The 18894-nt window shown below is 47.4% G+C and overlaps 1 protein-coding gene across 1 annotated transcript in view; it reads left to right on the forward strand.

Moving 5' to 3' along the window:
- Positions 1-17852, forward strand: part of Cox10 (cytochrome c oxidase assembly factor heme A:farnesyltransferase COX10) — a 109477-nt gene extending 91625 nt beyond the window's left edge. The window contains exons 6-7 of the mRNA XM_034507377.2: positions 4953-5185; positions 16003-17852. Of these exons, the coding sequence (XP_034363268.1) occupies positions 4953-5185; positions 16003-16409 (640 nt within the window). The 3' untranslated portion in view covers positions 16410-17852. The remainder of the gene's footprint in view (positions 1-4952; positions 5186-16002) is intronic.
- Positions 17853-18894: the final 1042 nt, after the last annotated feature.

Below are 18894 nucleotides of genomic sequence, written 5' to 3' on the forward strand. Positions count from 1 at the left end.
ACTTGGCCTGGCCAGCCACAGTGTGCAAGTGGCTCCTGTGGACCCAGAAAGTGTACTTTTACCATGTGAGTGCCAGCATTGTGTTGGCAGTGGGATGGCATAGTTTGTGACCTGTAGCAAGCCTGTTTGGGGTCCTACATGGTTCCCAAGTAATACTATTGTTGCTAGTCAAGGGGCCACACCCAGAACTACTGTGTGGTGGGTGGATGTAGAATCCTACCCCCTGGCTCTGGGCACAAGGAAACCCAAGGAGCTCTGCAGAGCCTTTCTTCAGCGGGTACTCCTGGCAGCCAGATAGGGTGCCCTACGTGGATGTGAACTGCTATAGAATTCAAGGATATGAAGAGTAAAACAATAGTAGGGAGGCTTAAAGGAGAGAGTTCTTGATGCAGAGCAAAGTTACAGAGAAAGTGGTTCCACATCCTGGGTCAGCTATGTGTCTTCATGTTGGAGACACTTCTAGGAAGAGGTGCAGATGAGCTCTCTGAGCAGAGCTAAGTGGTATGATCAGGGAAGGTGTACAGAGTGGCTGGCCTAAAGTCACAAGGGTTGCTGCCTTCTGTCTGTTGTTCTGTTTAACAAGATGAGAAAGGAGCACTTTTCCCAAATGAAAAATAGCTAGCCATTGCAACTGCCAAGATCGGGGTTGGGTTCCCACTCAGTGACACGCACTTAGCTCACTGCCTGTGGCCTTGCTGGGCCTATCCCCACAACACAGCTGAAAATGCCAAACTTCCACAGCCTTAATATTGCCATGGTATTGTCACTGTCCGGGTAAATTGGACTTTAAAACACAGCCCAGTCGCCACTTGTTATATTCTCTTCCTGGAAGCACTGTCCTTGCCTGCTTCTTCCTCCACAGTTTCAGAGCTCACTGGCTTCCTTTAGCACTGAATATCACATTGGATAATTGGTTTTTAATTTCTAGATTACATTTATTTATGTAGTGGTGTATGCATACTTGCATGCTTGTATGTGTGAGTGACTGACGGCACGTGTGAAATCAGAGAACAATTTTCAAGAGTTGTTTCTTTCCTTCAACCCAGAAAGCTGGGGTTAAAGTCAGGTCAAGAGGCTTAGGAGACAGCCCTTACCCACTTAGCCACCACACAGGTCCTTCTCTGCCACTTTGCCCTTCTCCCTCTCATCTGTTTTTGGGTGTCAGTTTAAATGTTCACTTCCAGTCAGCTAGGGCAGTACAGGCCTTTAATCCCAGCAATGCTGACCCAGGAAATGAGAAGATCTGCGGGAGTATTCCACCAGTGTGTCCCAAGGCCAGTTGTAAAACTCTGGATTCAACTAATGAACCAGTCTATAAACCCAAGCCTCGGCCTACCTGCCAAGTTACTTTACTTATGTTGAGTCTATTTCGCACCAGAAAAATTAAGAGATACTATACTCTCTCAAATTTACTTTGTTGATTTTTAAAATTGTTTGTTTATTTGTTTTCTGGGAAGGGGATGCTGTGGTTGTTTTGGAGACATGATACTGTTTTGCATCTATCCTGTTGGCAATTTTTGGTTTAGTTTGATTTTACTTTCAGTGCCCTATCTACAGTGTTAATGTAGATTCTGGAAGTGTATTTACTTTTAAAGTAACTGTAGCACAGGAAAAGGTCAGAGAGATATACACCATATCTGTCTCTGAATAATTCAGATTTTTTTATTTTTTATTTTTATAGTTGCAAATTTTGTGACTTGAAATGTATATTACATTTATAATAAGAATCTTGGCAAAAATGAAATAGAACAGGAAAGTTAGCCTGTTGATGCTCTGAAGTTTGCCATTTGGGGTGCTCCCTCCTGGTTTTGACCTTCTCAGGGCATGCTGGGTAATATCTTCATTCTTGTTTGCACACCCCATCAGCCTATTTGGTTTTCATTCATGCCCCTGAGCATATTGATTTAAATGCTAAAGTCAAGCCTCATGATTTTTTGTGTTTCCAACACAGGTCAAAAACTAAACTTCCACCCAAATTGCCTATCTCAATAAATTAAATTCATGTGTGCTTTTCTGAAAGGGCTTTTCATAGCATTAATGTCCTGGCCCCAACTGCTTCCCTGGCCCTTGGCAACGGGAACAACCCTCGTCTTCTTTCTTTTTTCTTTCTTTCTTTTTTTTTTTTTTAAAGGAAAAACAAAAAAAATTAAATAAATAAAAACAAAAAAAAAGGGCCAATTCAGGAAAAATAAATATGTTTATGAACTACATTTTTTTCCCACCCAAAATAAAACTAGCCTTTGGAGCCCCATGTATGGGAAGACCTGTTCTCATAAACTGGGGGCTACCTTATTGAAAGAACAAGAGAATATTTACACTGGTGTTTAGCTACTTCTCTCTTCTGGGCATGGTGAGATAGCACCTATGCAGCTTCCTGATCTTTCATCTGGAGATTTTCATTGCATACTATGCTAGGAAATCCTATGGTTCCAAGTCAGTCAGTGTTGGTGACAGCCTGCAAGAAATCTGTTTCAGGAAAGAAATATGGAGTAAATGCAAGTGAGAAATTGCAGAAGGGAGAGGGCAAAGGTGTATGTCCAACTCAGAACCACACTCCATCTAGAACTTCAGAGCAGGAGCTCCTCGGCAGGTAGGATGTGTGAAGTGAGGGAGTGCGCGACATGGGAGACAACAGAGAAGTGAAGAGCGGAGCTGGAAAGATGACTCAGCACTTAAGAGCACTCAGTGCTTTTGCTGAAGACCCTGGTTCAGTTCCTAGCACCCAAATGGTAGTTCACAGCCATCTCCAGTCCCAGAAGATCTGACCCTCTGGCCTCTTCAAGCACCAGAGGCATACACACATGGTGAACATGCCATGTAGGCAAACATTCACACACAAAAATAAATAAATACTAAACCAATGAAAGAGATTGGGAAGGAAAGTGAGTAAAGGCAGAGAGATGCAGAGTGTGTCTGTGAGAACAAGGACAGCCTGTTTCCCTGAACCCAGAGGAGGGGTGTTATGAAATACAATGCGATATAATGCAGTGGGGTGGTCGGGGGGCGGGGGGGGGTAAGAGAGTACCTGGTGGAATCACACCATGTGACAGACTTAGTATAAAGATTTTTTGTGTGGGAATGGAATGGGGGCCTGGAAAAGGAGTAGAAGTAGAGAAAGAAAGCAGGATACAGAGAAGGACAGAGAGGGAGAGAGGCCATCTGGGGATGTGAGGAAACACACAGAGAGAAAGAGAGAGAGAGAGAGCAAGAAAGAGAGAGAGCAAGAGAGAGAGAGAGAGAGAGGGGGGGGGGTGGCTGGGGTAGCAAGCAGTCCACTTTATTACCTGCCACCTGACTAGCACCTGGTGGGCAGGGAAAGATGATGCAAGCCTCGGTCCCTGAGAGGAGCTAGTGGAAATCTCCATTAACCAGCAAAGGGGGCATTAATCCCAGTGTTTGTCTCTGCTGTCCACACTGTTGGGAACTGGAGTAAAACCAGGGCTCCAGAAAGGTGAGCAGTTAGTTCAGGGCCACACAAGAAGCAGGCTCGAGCTCAACTCCAGCCAGGTGCTCTTGCAATGATTTGACCAGCATGTTTTCAGGGCCTTTCCCAGCAGGAGCAGAAACAAGAGGTCACAGAAAGAATTGTCAGGGTGGAAGTGATGGAGACACAAGATAGAAGAAATGACTGAGGGTGCCTGAATCCATCATAATTCATTGGCTGTGGGTTCTAAAGAGGGGCCAGGGACAGGTGGGTGCAGATGCACTCAGGTCTTAGTGGTAGCCATGGTCATCTTGTCACCTTGTGATGGCCACATGTCCCAGTGTGTTCTCTCTTTCCTCAGAACTCCCATTCTTCTCTATTCCACCTTCCAGGCAGGGCAGACCACAGCCCCTGGGTAGAAAGAGGGCCAATGAGAGTCAGAGTGGAATTTTTTCTAGTGCCCCAGCACAGTGGATCTAGTATCACATGACAAGAGCTGCTGGGCCCTCCTGCTTCTCAGCTCATGCTCCTTTGAAGCTGGAGGAGGCTGATTCTAACTCAGCCTCATCCTTTAAGTTAATCCTTAGGGAGCCCAACTCACAATCCAGAGCACCTCGCACCTCTCAGTAGAGAAAGCACACCACAGCCCTGATGAAAGAGGGGTGTGTTACCTCAAGAGATTGCCCCCCGCCCTGCAGAACTGACATCATTAGAACTAAAACCCATTAGAAGCTGCTAACAGATGACTAGAACTTCTCATGAAGTATTTTGTGGAACTTATAATTGAGTGGGCACCGGAACACTGCAAACATGATTTTCTTGGGAGGTGAACTGTGGCTTTTGCAAAGAAAGCACAGGCTTAAGTAACCTGCATTTATTCCCTAAGAAAAAATAAATGTGGATATAAACAGGAACCAGGAAGTCACACTTATTTAGACTCAAAAAGTCTTTCACATTGTAAAGTGTTCTTTTTACATACATAGCCCTCTGTGACCTCTTGTTGACAGTCATATCCACAAACCAAGTTACATCATTGGCAGTGTGACCCAGCCCCCAGTGTTGATTCTTGTAACAGGATTGAAGGGCCTTAAGCCTGTAATTTACTGGTGATGTATCATGCAGATTCTCTAGGGTAGACATTGATGTTTGTTGTCTCTGCTTTGGTGACACTTTAAAATGCAAGCAAATGAGTAGAATGGCTTCCGGACAGGATCCTGTTTTTGTCCAGAACTTGCATTATTGTTTGCTTATTTAGCAAGTTAGAGCCCTGAAAAGTAGCCCTGTCTAAGCCTTCACCTGTCAGCCCTAGAAGAGATGAGTCAAAGGGACCTGCAAATGGAAAGGAGTGCAAGGGACTCCACCTCCCACCTGAGCTTCTTTACAGCCTCAGGAAGATTCCCCACACCTGGGAGGAAGGTCCCATCATCCTCCGTGGATGTGAAGATGCTGGCTCCATGTCAGTGTGCGCTTTGAGCTGCAGGCCAGAACTAAGTGGAATGTGTTCACTATGTCCTCTGCTCTCTTCCAGCCCATTGCTAGCCGTGTCTTTTGCCACCTGTTGTGCTGTGCCAGGAGTGGCCCTTCTGACCTGGGGAGTGAACCCACTCACAGGGGCCTTAGGGGTCTTCAACATTTTCCTGTATACCTGTTGTTACACACCACTGAAGAGGATCAGCGTCATCAATACCTGGGTTGGAGCCGTGGTGGGAGCCATTCCTCCTGTCATGGGCTGGACGGCTGCCACTGGAAGCCTTGATGCTGGTGAGTGTCTCCTGGAGCAACAGTGGCTTCTCAGCAGACAGGGTTGTCAGTTGTGAGAGCTTCCTGAGTCTTCCAAGTGAACCCAGCACCTGCCAACCAAAGGCTCCGTAGGGCTTGGGGTAATTGACTCTTATGGCAAATGTGTTGATGGGGCAGTCCTGAGCTGAAGCAGCCCCGTGTCATCGTAGCATGGGAGACCTGGGGAAGGCCTAAGAGAAAACAGGAGGCAATGCTGTCTCCACCTCTGACTGCAAATAAAGGAAAGAAAGGCCCTAAAAAGAGTGATAAAATCAGAACAGGAGGACCAGCTGACTTGTTTGGGAAGGCCCAGTCCATTGGGAACTCCGGTGTCCTGTTAAAGCCTTGTCACCTAGCTGACAAGCCGCCTTCCTTCCCTGAAACAGGCTCATTTTCCCTGTGAGAGGGCAGATTATCTTCATTAGCTCCTCGTTTAGTTTTACATGATTGGCTTAAATCGTTCATGCTGTCTACAGTAGAACCATCCGATGAGTCTACAGTTCTTGGTGGTATATCACAGCTGGATTTGTGGGGTGAAAATAGCTCATTTTACCATCTGTGAGGGAAGCTTCACAGTCTGATTAGTCAAGTAATTGGTGTTTTGACCGACACGTAGGAAGGAAGTGGTGAGGTTTCCTGCAATATCTGTAAGTACATATTTTTCACATGAGGGATCAAAAGGCAGTGGCCACACACCGTTACCCTATGAGCCACACTTCTGAAACTTCATAAAAGCTCATACATTCTGATTTGGCTGACGCACAAATGCCATTACACCTTTGCCATGATCGTCTCCTCGAATGGTTTTAATATCCTGTAAGTGGTGGGTTTTAATGAATATACAAATACAGCATTCTAAAGCTTATGTGCTCCTTTGCTCTGTGATAAACTAAGCTCGAGCCTCATCCATGTGGGAGGCAGCAGCAGCAAAGGGCTTCAGAGCAAGATCTGAGCCCCTGTTTGCTGCTGACCTGAGACCCGAGCTTGGCCCCTTCTGACAGTCTCCTGACCTGCCACTTGGAGCTCATAATAATCTCTCCTTGTAGAGTGGTTCTGAGGACAGGGGTTGTCACTGTAGGTAACTAATATGAGAAAGAAATTTATTTTGTACAGTTATAGAAGCTGGGACATTCAAAGTTTAACCAGCAGCTAGGCTATCAGATAAAGGCATTTGCCACCAAGCCTAGTGACCTGAGTTCCATCCCTGGGACCCACATGGTAGAAGGAGAGAACCAGCTTGAGCAAATTGTTCTTTTACCTCCAAGTGTGCACATACACATACTAAATAAATATATTTTTTTTAATCTTAAAGAACCCTGTATCCAGTAAGGGCCCCAGACTGTCAGTGCATACTGGAAGAAAAACAACTAAAAAAAAAGACAGTGAAATAAAACCAAGATGTGTTTTGTAGACCCAAGGATATGTTTTGTAGAGCACAGTATGGTCTGGTGGGAGGGGTTGACTCAGTGGGCTCATGCTGAGGCATCAACACCCACCAGGTACCAGCCATTTGAGAAGGGAGAAGAGGCAGAGAAAGAGAGGGGGCACAGAGAGAGACAGACAGAGAGAGGTGGGGGGGGGGCAAAAAGGCTGGCCAGGAACACATGGAGAGAGGTGGGAAGGGGAGAGGGAGAAAGGTGTCAGAAAGAGAAGAGAGTCAGAGAGAAAGGGGAGAGGCCAAACAGCCCCTTTCATAGCAAGCCAGGCCTGCATGGCTGTTGCTAGGTAACTTTTGGGCGGAGCCTAGAAGGCATGCCAACAAACATAATAGTCAACTTGAGATCAGACTCACAGTCACAAGCCCTTGTGTAACCACTGTTGGTCTATGTGTGCGAATGGCCTATGGGGCTCCCTAGACATAGGTTTCCAGCCCATCCTTTGTGGAGTCACATTAGTCTGTGAAGTGTTCTGGACTGTGGTGTGGCTCAGCTTGCAGTAGCCGCCTCTGCTGCTGCTGCTGCTGCTGCTGCTCCAAGTTCTTCCTTAAGGTGTGAGCTGGCACAGTGAGGAAAGGGCAGGATATTCAGTGTGCAAACCAATAGGTCATTGTTCCCTGGCTGTTGTTTTGAAGACTGCAATTCACACTCCCCTACCCCCAAGCTTTAGCAGAACTTCTAGTGAAGTCTCTCCTGGGGGACAAGGGGAAGTGTTCATTTGGCATTCCTGGATGGGATAGAATCTGAGTTTTCACTCTGCTTTACCAGTTCAAGCAGAGAGCCTTTCATATATGGCACCAGCCCTCCCACCCCGACCAGTATTCCACTTGATGCCTGTGCTGGTTAAGTGGCCTTGCACAGGCACTCCAGTCATCTGGGACAGGGAACCTCAACTGAAAAAAAAAAAAAAAAAAAAAAAAAAAAAAAAAAAAAAAAAGCCTCCATCAAATTGCCTGTAGGCAACTCTGTGGACATTTTATTGATTAATGTTGTGGGAGGGTCCAGCTCAATATGACTGCCACGCCTGGGCTGGTAGTCTGGATTTTATAAGAAAGTAGGCTGAGAAGGCCTTGGAGAGCAAGCCAGTAAGTATTCCTCTGTGGCCTCTGCTGCAGTTCCTGACTCCAGGCTCCCACGTGCCTGACTTCCGTCAGTGATGGGCTCTTACCTGGAAGTATAAGATGAAGTAAGCCTTTTCCTCCCCAAGTTGGGTTTGATTATAAAGTTCATCAGAGCATCAGAAAGCAAACTAGGACAGTACACTCACCTTGACTTCACTCATCACCCCACCACCACCTCAACCATTGTGCACCCCTAAACTCTGACTCCTCACAGTAAGTTCCTGAACATTGAGGTAGAGGCCATGAAAGAAAGAGAGTGGCTGCCTAGGTTCCGTATTGTTAGCACTCCGTTTCCTCAATGAGGTGGGCCCACTTAGGAAGAGGTAACAACAGCATAGGTGAAGGCAGTCTAGTACAGACTCTCTTCTTATATTCCCAGAAATGTCATTGTGATAATTCCCAGAAAATTCATTGTGAGATGAAATTCATAAAAGTCCCCACTTTCTGTAATCCCAATTTTAATTGTATACAGAAGTGTAAGAGGCAGGTGGCAAAGGGGCCTTGTTAGCAGATGAAGAGTAGTACCCAGTTGTCTGGAAAATGACATCCATTATCAGTTTGAACAGAACCTGTATGAAACAGAAGATTTCTGAAGCCACCAGGAGGTGTTTCCTTGTTGGCCCTCGACATCGACTTATGTTCTGTGTCTTGGAATTTTCTAACCCTCCAGCTCACTGGGCTAGGGAAGGAAGAGTACAGACTTGAAACGAACCTTAGTAAACACTCTCAAAAAGAAAAAAGATGTATCACATACAGAACCCTTGGGGAGGAGGTACACAAAAGATAGTGCCAGCCCTGTGTAAGAAGGTTCATGGTGTTCATCCAACAAGGCCAAAGTGAGAATGAACAAATCCATGCGTAGCTGTCTCCATTTACAAAGAACAAAATCTAAGAGAATGTGTTCCAATACAAGGACTTATTGCTGGCATTTTAGGACCTAAGTTGAATGGAATTTAATACAATTTAGTCATCTTATAGAACTGCCCTGTTTAGGATGGTAACTACTAACCATGGATAGCTATTTAATTTTTAAGTCAAACAAATGTAAATTTCCTCATTCCCACTAGCCATTGTTCAGGTGCCCAGAGCCTCATTTGGTTCATAGGTGTCATACTAACAACACAGCGTAAAACCTTTGAAAATGGAGCAGGGTTAGATAAAAATAGGTCATTGGGACACATCCTTGTAGGGGCCAGGGCCTCAGTGAGCAGCCTCTCTGCCACATGCCTGCTGCCCTAGTGTACTGCCTGCTCAAGATGCAAAGTGACTGGACAGACTAACTATAGTCTGAATTGTGAGCTGTGATATACCTTTTATTTATCATCAGTGTTTGTCACATCAAGTTTCTATCCATAGAAAGTTCATTCAGAAAGCACCGCCTACAAGCAAAGACTCTTTCTGACCTATATTCGTTTCTTGATATGTGTGCCCTTTTACAGTGGTTACAGTATGGACATGTCCCTGTTTTGCTAAAGCAAAGCATTGATTCATAGGCTCAAAGCCCCATCCATTTTTCCCAGAGTGCTACTAGGCTCTTATGTGGCTCTGGCAGTGTCTATGAATGTCATGTCAGTACGTTCCCAGGTGTTGCTAGTGCCCCTGGTCCAGGACCACACTCCTCAGGTTCACAAAGTCAGAATTCTAAAGAGACCCAGCCTTAGGGTACCTCAGACACGCCTAGAGAGTGGAGTGATGTTTGTTCAAAGTATGGACAGTATCATGTGTACTGTCTACAGAGGTTGGTGACCACCAGGGTCCATGTGGAAGTCATGGATGGAAAGAGCTTTTTTGAGAGGAAAAAAAAGGGCAAAGTCTTTCTTCTGTAGTATCTCATGACCATTGAACTGTTGAGCCTCATGAGTAGTGACTTTAGAGAAGTCCGAAGTAGTAGCAGTCTTTGGAACGCCTACTGAACGGAACATGACAGCAGGACGGGGAATCTGGAGGTCAAGTAGGTATTGAATTAAGGAAGCAGGAGCAGCTGGAAGGCTGCTCACTCAGCTGCTCAGCTCAGACCGGGCACTGACAGGTTACCATCTTAACAAACTAATGCCCATAGTCACTTAACTGTGCACATGTTAAAGCCCCTACTATTGCTTGGTTTTGAGAGATACAAAACTGACTAAAACTCACCCCTGACCTCATGAAAACAATGTCTGAGCTTCTAGGAGAGGCAGACAGACATTACTAAACCTTAGCTTAGGGTCTTCTGTGGGCATGGGCTCCCCACACCTCCCCAGATGAATCCCACAAGACTTAGAGGCCAGGTAACTCTTGAAGGAAAGTGAGCCTATTAGTTGAGAGCCAGAGAGATGATGCTGTGTAGGCCAAGACCAGGCTTGTAGTGACACCTGCAGAGGAATTGGTAGTGTAGTAAAAGATGGTAAAGACCCATGGGTGATTGCACCAGCAAAGTCTGGAGTGCTGGGGTTGTTTACATAGGGGTATGCAGCAGGTTCTCCTGTGAGTTTGCAAAGCCTGCCTTCACTGTTGTCTCGGCCCCACGTGCCTTCTCTCACCTGCCACACCTTCTGCTGCTCTTCTTTCTTACCAGACTACCTATCCTGGGCCTGCCCTTCATCCTCCCTGGTCAGTATTTTAGTGAAGCATCAGTCTGATCACCCTTTGAAGGAGCAACTTGTTAACTCCAACAAGTTGGGGGTAGGCAGAGGCTGTTTGAAGGGAGGCAGATTGACTGAATACTCTCCATTCCTTTGTCCCCTACTCCCTACCCTAGAAACCAGTTCCCACATAAACCAGCACCAAAATTTTAGTAGCCCTGACCATGTCTCCCTCTGCAGAAAGTTCCTTGGGCTCAGTAGCTAGAGGTCAGGACTGGAGAGGAAGCTGCTCGCCAGCATGAGAAGTGTAAGGCCTGTGAGAGGAGTGTATAAAGAAGACAGTGGGCTTGAGGAGCCTTTGCGTCACGTTAACCCACGGACAAAGGGCTAGGACTGTCCAGAAGCACTCTCCGTCCCTTGTTGGCATGGATTTGTTTGTAGTGTCTGTACTAGCCACAGGGCTGGATGATGCCCTTCACAGGCTGCTGGGCAATGAAGTGTTTCCCTGGCCTCCACTCTCCTGCAAGGACAAAAACCATGGAGGGAATATATCCCATGGGATTCTGAGTCTTTTTTCACAACTACTTTGATCCCCCCTCCCCTTTGTTTCCAATGGTGGAGAAGAATTTGTGTTGGGGGTGCTGTGGTTGGGAAGGCCCTGGCAGCTTCAGATCTGCCTGGGCTGGGCTGTTGTCCATCACAGGACAAGTGAGGTGGGATTTGGGGGTGATGAAGAGGATTAAGCACATTAGCAGGCGAGAATCGTGAAAGCTAAACAAATGTCAGTTGTTCTTGATACTTGCTATTTTATAGCTGCATGGAGGACTGGAAACCACTCAGCTCTCTCCCAGCCATACAGCCAAAGGCTTTGTTTGTGGCTGTCATATCAAGGCAGTCAGGGTGCTGAAGCCAACTGCTTCTGTGTGCTCGGGGTGGGGGTGGGGGGGTGGGTGCCTGCCTTTTACAAAGCCCTTCTGTCTTTGTAAAGACATTATGATGAGATTTTACCTGTGCCCACTTTCCTGGGCTTCAGACGTGTCCTTTTCCTCCCACCTACCCAATCTCCTGCCTTTATTTTATTAATTTTTTAAAGCAGAAAACATTAACATGCTCTGTGGGTAGACAGAACTCGGGAAGGCAGTCTCTGGCTGCTGACCAGCTAACCTGCAGTCTCAAGAGCACTTGGTTTGGGGAGCAGTAATGGCAATGGCAGAAGTGACCTGCTGGAACCCCAGTGAAGAAGTCCCTTGGGGGCCTAGTGAGATAAGTGGCTGGCAGCTGACATTCCAGCCCTCAGTAAGCGGCCTGGAGCCATACACATTAGGCCTCTCAGCAGTGTTTATCTCCAGAGACTGTTTATCTGAGGCTTGCTCCCTTCCCCTTTCCCTCCTCCACCCAAAGCCACCTCCCTGCATCACCTCGTTTCTTGGAGATGCTGGGATTCTGTGTTGTCATTTCTTAAATCTAGAGAAACCCCTTGTTTTAACGAGTCTTCTTTGAGCCTCCTTCATGGTAAAGATGGTAAGAGTATTTTAGAGTTGATTGTTAGTCTGGTTGTAATTCAGGTGCTGTGTGGTAAACATTAATTATGTCAGCCAGCATTGAGTTACAAATGAGGATTCAGAAATGGGCTCTTATCAGGGGGTGACACTTGGCAGATGGATGGTTTTAGTAACAAAAAAAAAAAAAAAGAGTGGGTTGTTTTAACCTAGGCTGGTAAACTGCAAACCCTAACCGCTTTTTTTTTTTTTAGTTATTTACCTCTGGAGTCCCAGATGAGAGGAGAGAGCCAGAGGGGATTCCTTCACTCATTTATTCCACAAATATTTATGAAAGGCTTACTAAATACCCGGCACTGTCAAACCCAAGCATTTGAAAAGATTTCTTTAAAATCCTGCCTCCACTTGACTCAGACAGACTCAATAGTGTCTGTTCCTGAGATGTTACCTTAACTGGCCTGGAGCAGGACTTAACTAAGATAAACAGCATCTCTTTTTCCTTCTTTTGTGGGGTTGGTGAGGGTGGGACAGGACAGAGTCTCACTGTACAGACCAAGCTGGCCTTGACCTTCCAGAGGTCTGCCTGCCTCTCTCTTGAGTGCTGGGATTAGAGGTCCATACCACCACAATCATCAATAAACCCTATCTTTGTAATTCAAAGACAAAAAAAAAAAAAAAAAAAAAAAAAGTCTGACTTTATTAGCAAAGGATATTTAGAACCCTATGTTTTACCCAGTGTCTGACATCAGAACAGAAAAGGTCTGAAAGAAAGTGGCTGTAAGTGTTCTGCTCATAGTGTCATTGCAGACAAGCTGCGTTTGTTCAGTTCTTGTATATCTCACTGCTGGCTGGAACTGGTTCTAGCTTCAAGGGTGCCAAGGCAGTGCCTCCTGGGTGAGGTGATAGGGCAGGCTTTGGCTGGACAGCCTCAGCTACACACAGTGCCTAGTGCAGAATGCCTTAGGATTAGCACTAGTGATGCCAAGTAACATTGGAAGATGAGGATAAGGACTTTGATGTGAACCAAGGGGAATTTGACTTCTGGAAAGAATTTGTGGAGGCCTCGGACTTCTAGGGAGGTGATTAGAGAAGGGTCAGAGCTTTGTACTTCTTATCCTTCAAATGCAGCTTCTCTAGAGTCTGTGATGGAAGGTAGAAAAAGCACCCCAAGGTAAAGTGAACCCCAGGTGCCTGCCACACATTCTCCTCATTATTCCCAAGTCCCTTGCAAAGAATTCTACAAGTTGGAAATGCCCGCTGGTGTTCCTGTTTCCAGAGGACTTGTGATGTGGCCTTTTGTCTCTCCTGTGTGGTTGATAAACTGGCCCACTTCTTGCTCCCTTTATCTGTCTCTCCATAGAAGTCTATTGAGTCTATTGCACTGAGGCTGACCACACATGTTAGTCCTAAAAAAAAAAAAAAAAAAAAAAAAAAAGCTTTAAGGCCTGTGGCCCTGCTGCAGCTCTGGCACAGAAGCACAAGTGTGACCAGCCGTGGAGCAGATGAGCTTCATGGGCCACATTTAGAGAGGAGCCTGCTGGACCAAACCCAGCCCTAGCTATCACTGCAGTGGGGTTTTCATCCTTACTAAGGCCATGTGTGGATGCTGAGTGCCAGTGGATGGGCTTCAGGGAGGGTAGTAGGTAGCCACCAGTCATCCCCAAAGGAATTATCTTGGTGAGAGTACTTGCCCAGGGTTAGTGTTCCTACTTTAGGGTCCTCACCCTTCTGGGAAGGCACTGTGTGGCTGAATCGCTGAGCTTCCTTTGTTTTGTCAGTAGTGATAGAAAAGCACTTCTGGAATTGGGCAGAGGTGGAAATGAGGGAGCCCCCCCCCCCCAACATGTTTCTTGTAGTCATAATAAATAGTTTTGAAGAGAACTGAAAAATCTCCCCCAAGTGTCACTAGGAAGACAGCGGTGAGAGCAGGACTCTGGTGGGGCCAGCATTCTCTCTGCTGTTCACACATGCACTGTGGAAGCCCTTCTCTGTCTCACATAAACAAGGGGATTGTTGTGCTGGGTGCTGCGTGTGATTTGGTGTAGCCATCACTGAGCAGAACCGCCTCAGAAAGTCACTGTCCTGAGAGCCACTCCACAGATGCACAGCTGTTCCGTAGATTGCTACTGTGATTAAAGGAGAAGAAAGCTGGTGTTTCTCTCAGGTGGGTCTAAGAAAATGAGAACACTTATTTAAAAGAAGCAGAAGCTGGGTGTAGTGTCATGTAGTGTAATCCTGGCACTCAGGAGTCTAAGGCAGGAAGATTGTAAGTCTGAGGCCACCCTGGGCTACATAGAGAATTCCAGCCCAAACTGGCCTGAGAATGGGATGCAGTCTCTAAAAGGAAAGGAAAGAAAGGAAGAGAACAAAGACTTGATGAATGAGTAGGTGGCAGCTCACCCTGTAATGTGCTTCTTGCAGGGGCCATCCCTCATTCCCCAGGCCAAGTGAGGTGCCTTCTCTCTATGGCTGCAAGACCTGTCTGTCCCTAAGGCATTACTCCCCACAGACTATAACTCCATTTGTGTTGTCTCCTTTCCTGGCCAGAGCCCAGGAGAGAAACATTAACGCCCCCCCACCCTCCGCCTGCCTCCCGAAACAGACCTTGTCCTCTGGCAGGCAGTTGGTATCTGCTGTCAGGGAAGACAGGCGGGCCCAATAAAAACGAGCTTCTTGGAGGAGTGAGGCTGAGGGTGTGCAGAGCACTTTGTTCGTCCCACCAAGAAGGTAGGCCCCACCGCAGCCCGAGCTGACTCAGGCCTTCCTGCCCGGACTCACCTTATCTTGATGAAGAACGTGGTTTGTTTTCCTTCTCTTTCGTGAGCAGAAGCAGTTGAAGCACATCGGCAGAGCTGTGGGTGGTTTTCTGACTGCAGTCCGTTAAGCTGTGGATCCTAAAGCGATTTCATTTGTGACATGAGCCAAACCCATACCAGCTTTCTCTCAAAAACAACAGCTTCTGTCGGAGCTCTCTTGTTCTAAGTAGAAGCACAGCCAAAACTTTGAGTTGCACAACACAGACTACTGCACTGCAGTTGGCACACCAGAGGCTGAGGGGACAGTGAAGAGCAGAGCTGGACAAAGAGTCCCCATTGCTGTCATGTTAACCATTTTAAGTTTGTTCTTCCTTGGTCATTTCTAGAATAAAACCCACCTAGAGCTCTGAGCCTTCCATCCCTCCCCTGGGCCCTCCTGTCTCCCCTCACCCATGCCCTGGTTCTGTTGCCACAATGAGTTCTTCTTGACAAGACACTTCTGCCCTTGTTATAAACCCACACCATACTATGGCTGTCATTACTGTATACCATACTCAGCCCAAGGCCTGAGGGTCCAAGAGAGTCTACTAGGGCTTCCCCAAATGTGAATCTCGGGGGAGTCTTAAGACTATCCTGTGCCCTGAGAAACTCCACCACCTGACAGTCGCAGAGTTAGTTGTATTTTCCCATCAAAACACGAAGTCTCGGTCACCACCACTTGCTCCTTCCACTGTTCCAGCCTTCCCTGCCTGCCTTCCAATCCCCAAGGACTCCATGTTAATTAAGATAAGTGTCCTGTGTTTGTCACTGAAACGGGTACCAGGACTCTTAATGAACTAGAAAGTGTCTCTCTCATTATCTCCAACAAGCCTCTCCCTTGGGAAGCCCTCCTGTGGGAACGGTACTACTAGGCATGCTAGAATAATCTGGAAGGAGGAACCACAACTGAGAAAATGCCTGGACTGTAGACAGTACTGTTGGGACATTATTATTGTTGCTGTTGTTGTTGCTGTTGTTATTATTATTTATTAATTACTGTGGTAAGGCCCAGCCCTTTGGGTGCAGTACCACCCCTGGTCAGGTGGTCCAGGGTCATATAAGAAAGCAGGTTGAGCAAGCCATGGAAAGCAACTTCTAAGCACTAAGTGTTTGTTCCTCCATGGTCTCTCAGTTCCCACCTCCAGGTTCCTCCTTGTGTTCTGCTGCAACCTCTAACCTGAGAGTTGTAAGCAGAAACAAACTCTTCCTAATGTTGTCTTTGGTCATGGTGTTTACCACCACAATAGAAAGCACAAGAAGGACTGAGACAGATTGCTGGTCACCTGAGCACAGGCCTCCCAAGTTCACTTTGAGGCTAAGAGAGCCCTGCTTAGGAGTTGTCTGCTGGCACCTAACTGTCTCCTCTTCTCCCCACACCTCCTCACAGGAGCGCTTCTTCTGGGAGGCATCCTGTACTCCTGGCAGTTCCCCCACTTCAATGCCCTGAGCTGGGGCCTCCGCGAAGACTACTCCCGAGGAGGCTACTGCATGATGTCCGTCACCCACCCAGCCCTCTGCCGGCGGGTGGCACTGCGCCACTGCCTGGCCCTGATTGCTCTGTCGACTGCTGCCCCTGTCTTGGACATCACCACGTGGGTCTTCCCTGTCATCTCCCTCCCCATCAACCTGTACATTTCCTACCTCGGCTTGCGCTTCTACGTGGACGCAGACCGCAAGAGCTCAAGGAAACTGTTCTTCTGCAGCCTGTGGCACCTGCCGCTGCTGCTGCTGCTCATGCTCACCTGTAAGCAGCGGCCTGGCCAGGAGGGGGACAAGGGAGAGGCTCCAAGCTGAAAGCGAGCCACTCTGTGGGGAACATGAGAGCAGACACATGGACAGCACTGCCCTGGGCCAGCAGGAAGAGGATATTGGTGATTCTGGCAAAAGGAGAATTGCTGGTGGCAGATCATCTGGTGCTGTGTTGTCACTTACAATCATTTTAATGTTAATATCCAACCTGCTTCCCAAATGAGAAAGGGACTAGCAGACAGAGTCAGTTCAAAAAAAAAGAATATTTCTTCTCCTCGGAGGTCTTTATGCATCTTTCCCTCCAGCCCCATGTTCTCTCACCCACATGATGTGTATGCACATCCTTCTCCCCCCATCCCCACCCCAGCCCCCGACATCATACACACACACACACACACACACACACACACACACACACACACACACACCACTTGGAGGCCACCGTGGTCATTGCTTAAACAGGGTAGTGCTTGTGACTCTAGTTCCACATCCTGAAGCTCCCACACACTGCCTCAGAAGAACATCTACTGTGGCTGCAGCACCCCTTAGCTGCCAGTGAGATAGGATCTCACTAGCTTCCTCTACTCCGCAGTGCTCTCAAGCACATATTCCCTCAAGTAACACAACACCCAGCCTGGGCTGCTCACTGGGAGTGAGGATTCCAAAGGGTTGCCTGCAGACTCCCAGGCGCATTGCCAGCACGCACCATCACTTCCTGTCCCACCCCATACCAGGAAATACCCCACGTGTTCATTCATCATTCTCTCAGGTGTGGTCTGAGCATTTCTTGTTGGAAGGGCATCACTCAGCATAATCCAAAAGAGAGGGTGGACTCAGCAGCCGTTTTGCGCCCACTTATCCCTTTCATGCAAACCACATTTCCACACTGCTGCCTCCTGAGCCCAGAAGTTGGCCTCTGCCCAGTGGTGTTCAGAGAGAGCCAGCCAGGCTCTTAGAGGCCATGGGCCCAGTTCTGGGACTTGATGGCCTCTGATAACAAAATGCAGGTACCTCTTCAGGCTGTTGTGTACTCCCCCAGGCCCACAAAGAGGAATGTTGCCTTAACATTGTGGAGCTTGCAGTGTTTGAGTTCCTTGATTTCTCGGGGTGCTGTGTCCTGTCAGGATTCCCTCAAGGGGTTTAAGCCACATGAAAAAACGGTTCTTGAATGTGGATTGTTCTCTCAAAATGTGGAAGGAAGGCTTGAGTCGTGGCCCAAAGGGAAAGCTCTGGGCTGGGGGGGGGGGGGGGGGGGGTTGAACTCAAGCATCACAGAAAAAGGGGGAGGGGGAGGGGATGGTGTCTAGAATGCCTGCAGACAGTGTGCCTGGTACCTCTTTCTATCTGTTGTAACATTACCTCCTGGCTGTGTCCTGTGGAGACAGGGAATGGGGATGTCTGCAAAGAGCATCTAGGACTTGTTGCAGCCTTTAAGTCTGTAGAGAGTGTTGATTCTCCTCCTCCTCTAATAAAACAGTTAAAAGAACAGGAGCACGTGTCCTGTGTTACCCAGTCACTCCAAGCCCCACAGGTTCAACACCTGATCCCTCCTCCAGGAGCTAGCTGCCAGCTACAGCTCATCCGTATTTCCTTTTTTCATTTTTCCTAACTCTAAATTGACAAATTATACTTGTATCTATTTATAGAGCACAGAGTGATGTGATTTTTGAATCCACATAGCAGGGTCACAGCATAACTGTTGTCTCAAGTGGGCATCACTGTATGATGATGATATCTAAAGTTTAGTGGGTTTTGAAATGTATAATGTGTTATTTTTTTTACTATATTTACCACACAGTACAGTGTTTTAAAAATAAATAAATAATGCCACTCCCTACCTCCCTCCCTGTCTGGCCATCGTCTCCCCTAACTCCTCAACCAGCCAGCCACCCTCCTGTTTTGTGTTTAAACAGTTTTTTTGTTTTTTTTTTTTTTTCCCTTTGGTTTGGTTTGGTTTGGTTTGATTGTGATAATGGTTTTGAAACAGGATCTCATGTAGCCCAGGGATGCCCCTGTATCCCTGATATGTGTCTGCCTCCCATGTGCTGGAATTGCAGTTTCATGACACCAACCACAGCCACAGGGCAGAGCACACATAGAAATGAGATTGCATGATGTTGGTCTTTCTAAGCCTGGCGTACCTCACTCAGCAAAAGCTCCCCACCCCCACCCCCACCCCACCCCCACCCCCACCCCACCCCCACCCCACCCCCACCCCACCCCACCCCCACCCCACCCCACCCCACCCCCACCCCCACCCCACCCCACCCCACTTCTCTCCATACACTTTCACTGTTCTTACGTGGCTGTTCTGCTGTAGGTGTGATCCACATTATCTTTATCTGTTAACTGCTACCATTATTATTTGGATCTAAAATGTCATCCAAAGACCAGAACTACCTGATATCCAGACTGTGGCGTGGGGGTGATGGAGCCTCTAAGACACAGGGCCTGCTGGTAGGATGTCTTCTGGCCTTTGGGAACCCTTGAAGGGGTGATAGCACCCCAGTACCTTCCTGTCAGTCACTTT

This window comes from Arvicanthis niloticus, chromosome 6 (genome assembly GCF_011762505.2).
Source record: "Arvicanthis niloticus isolate mArvNil1 chromosome 6, mArvNil1.pat.X, whole genome shotgun sequence".
Classification (NCBI taxonomy): domain Eukaryota; kingdom Metazoa; phylum Chordata; class Mammalia; order Rodentia; family Muridae; genus Arvicanthis; species Arvicanthis niloticus.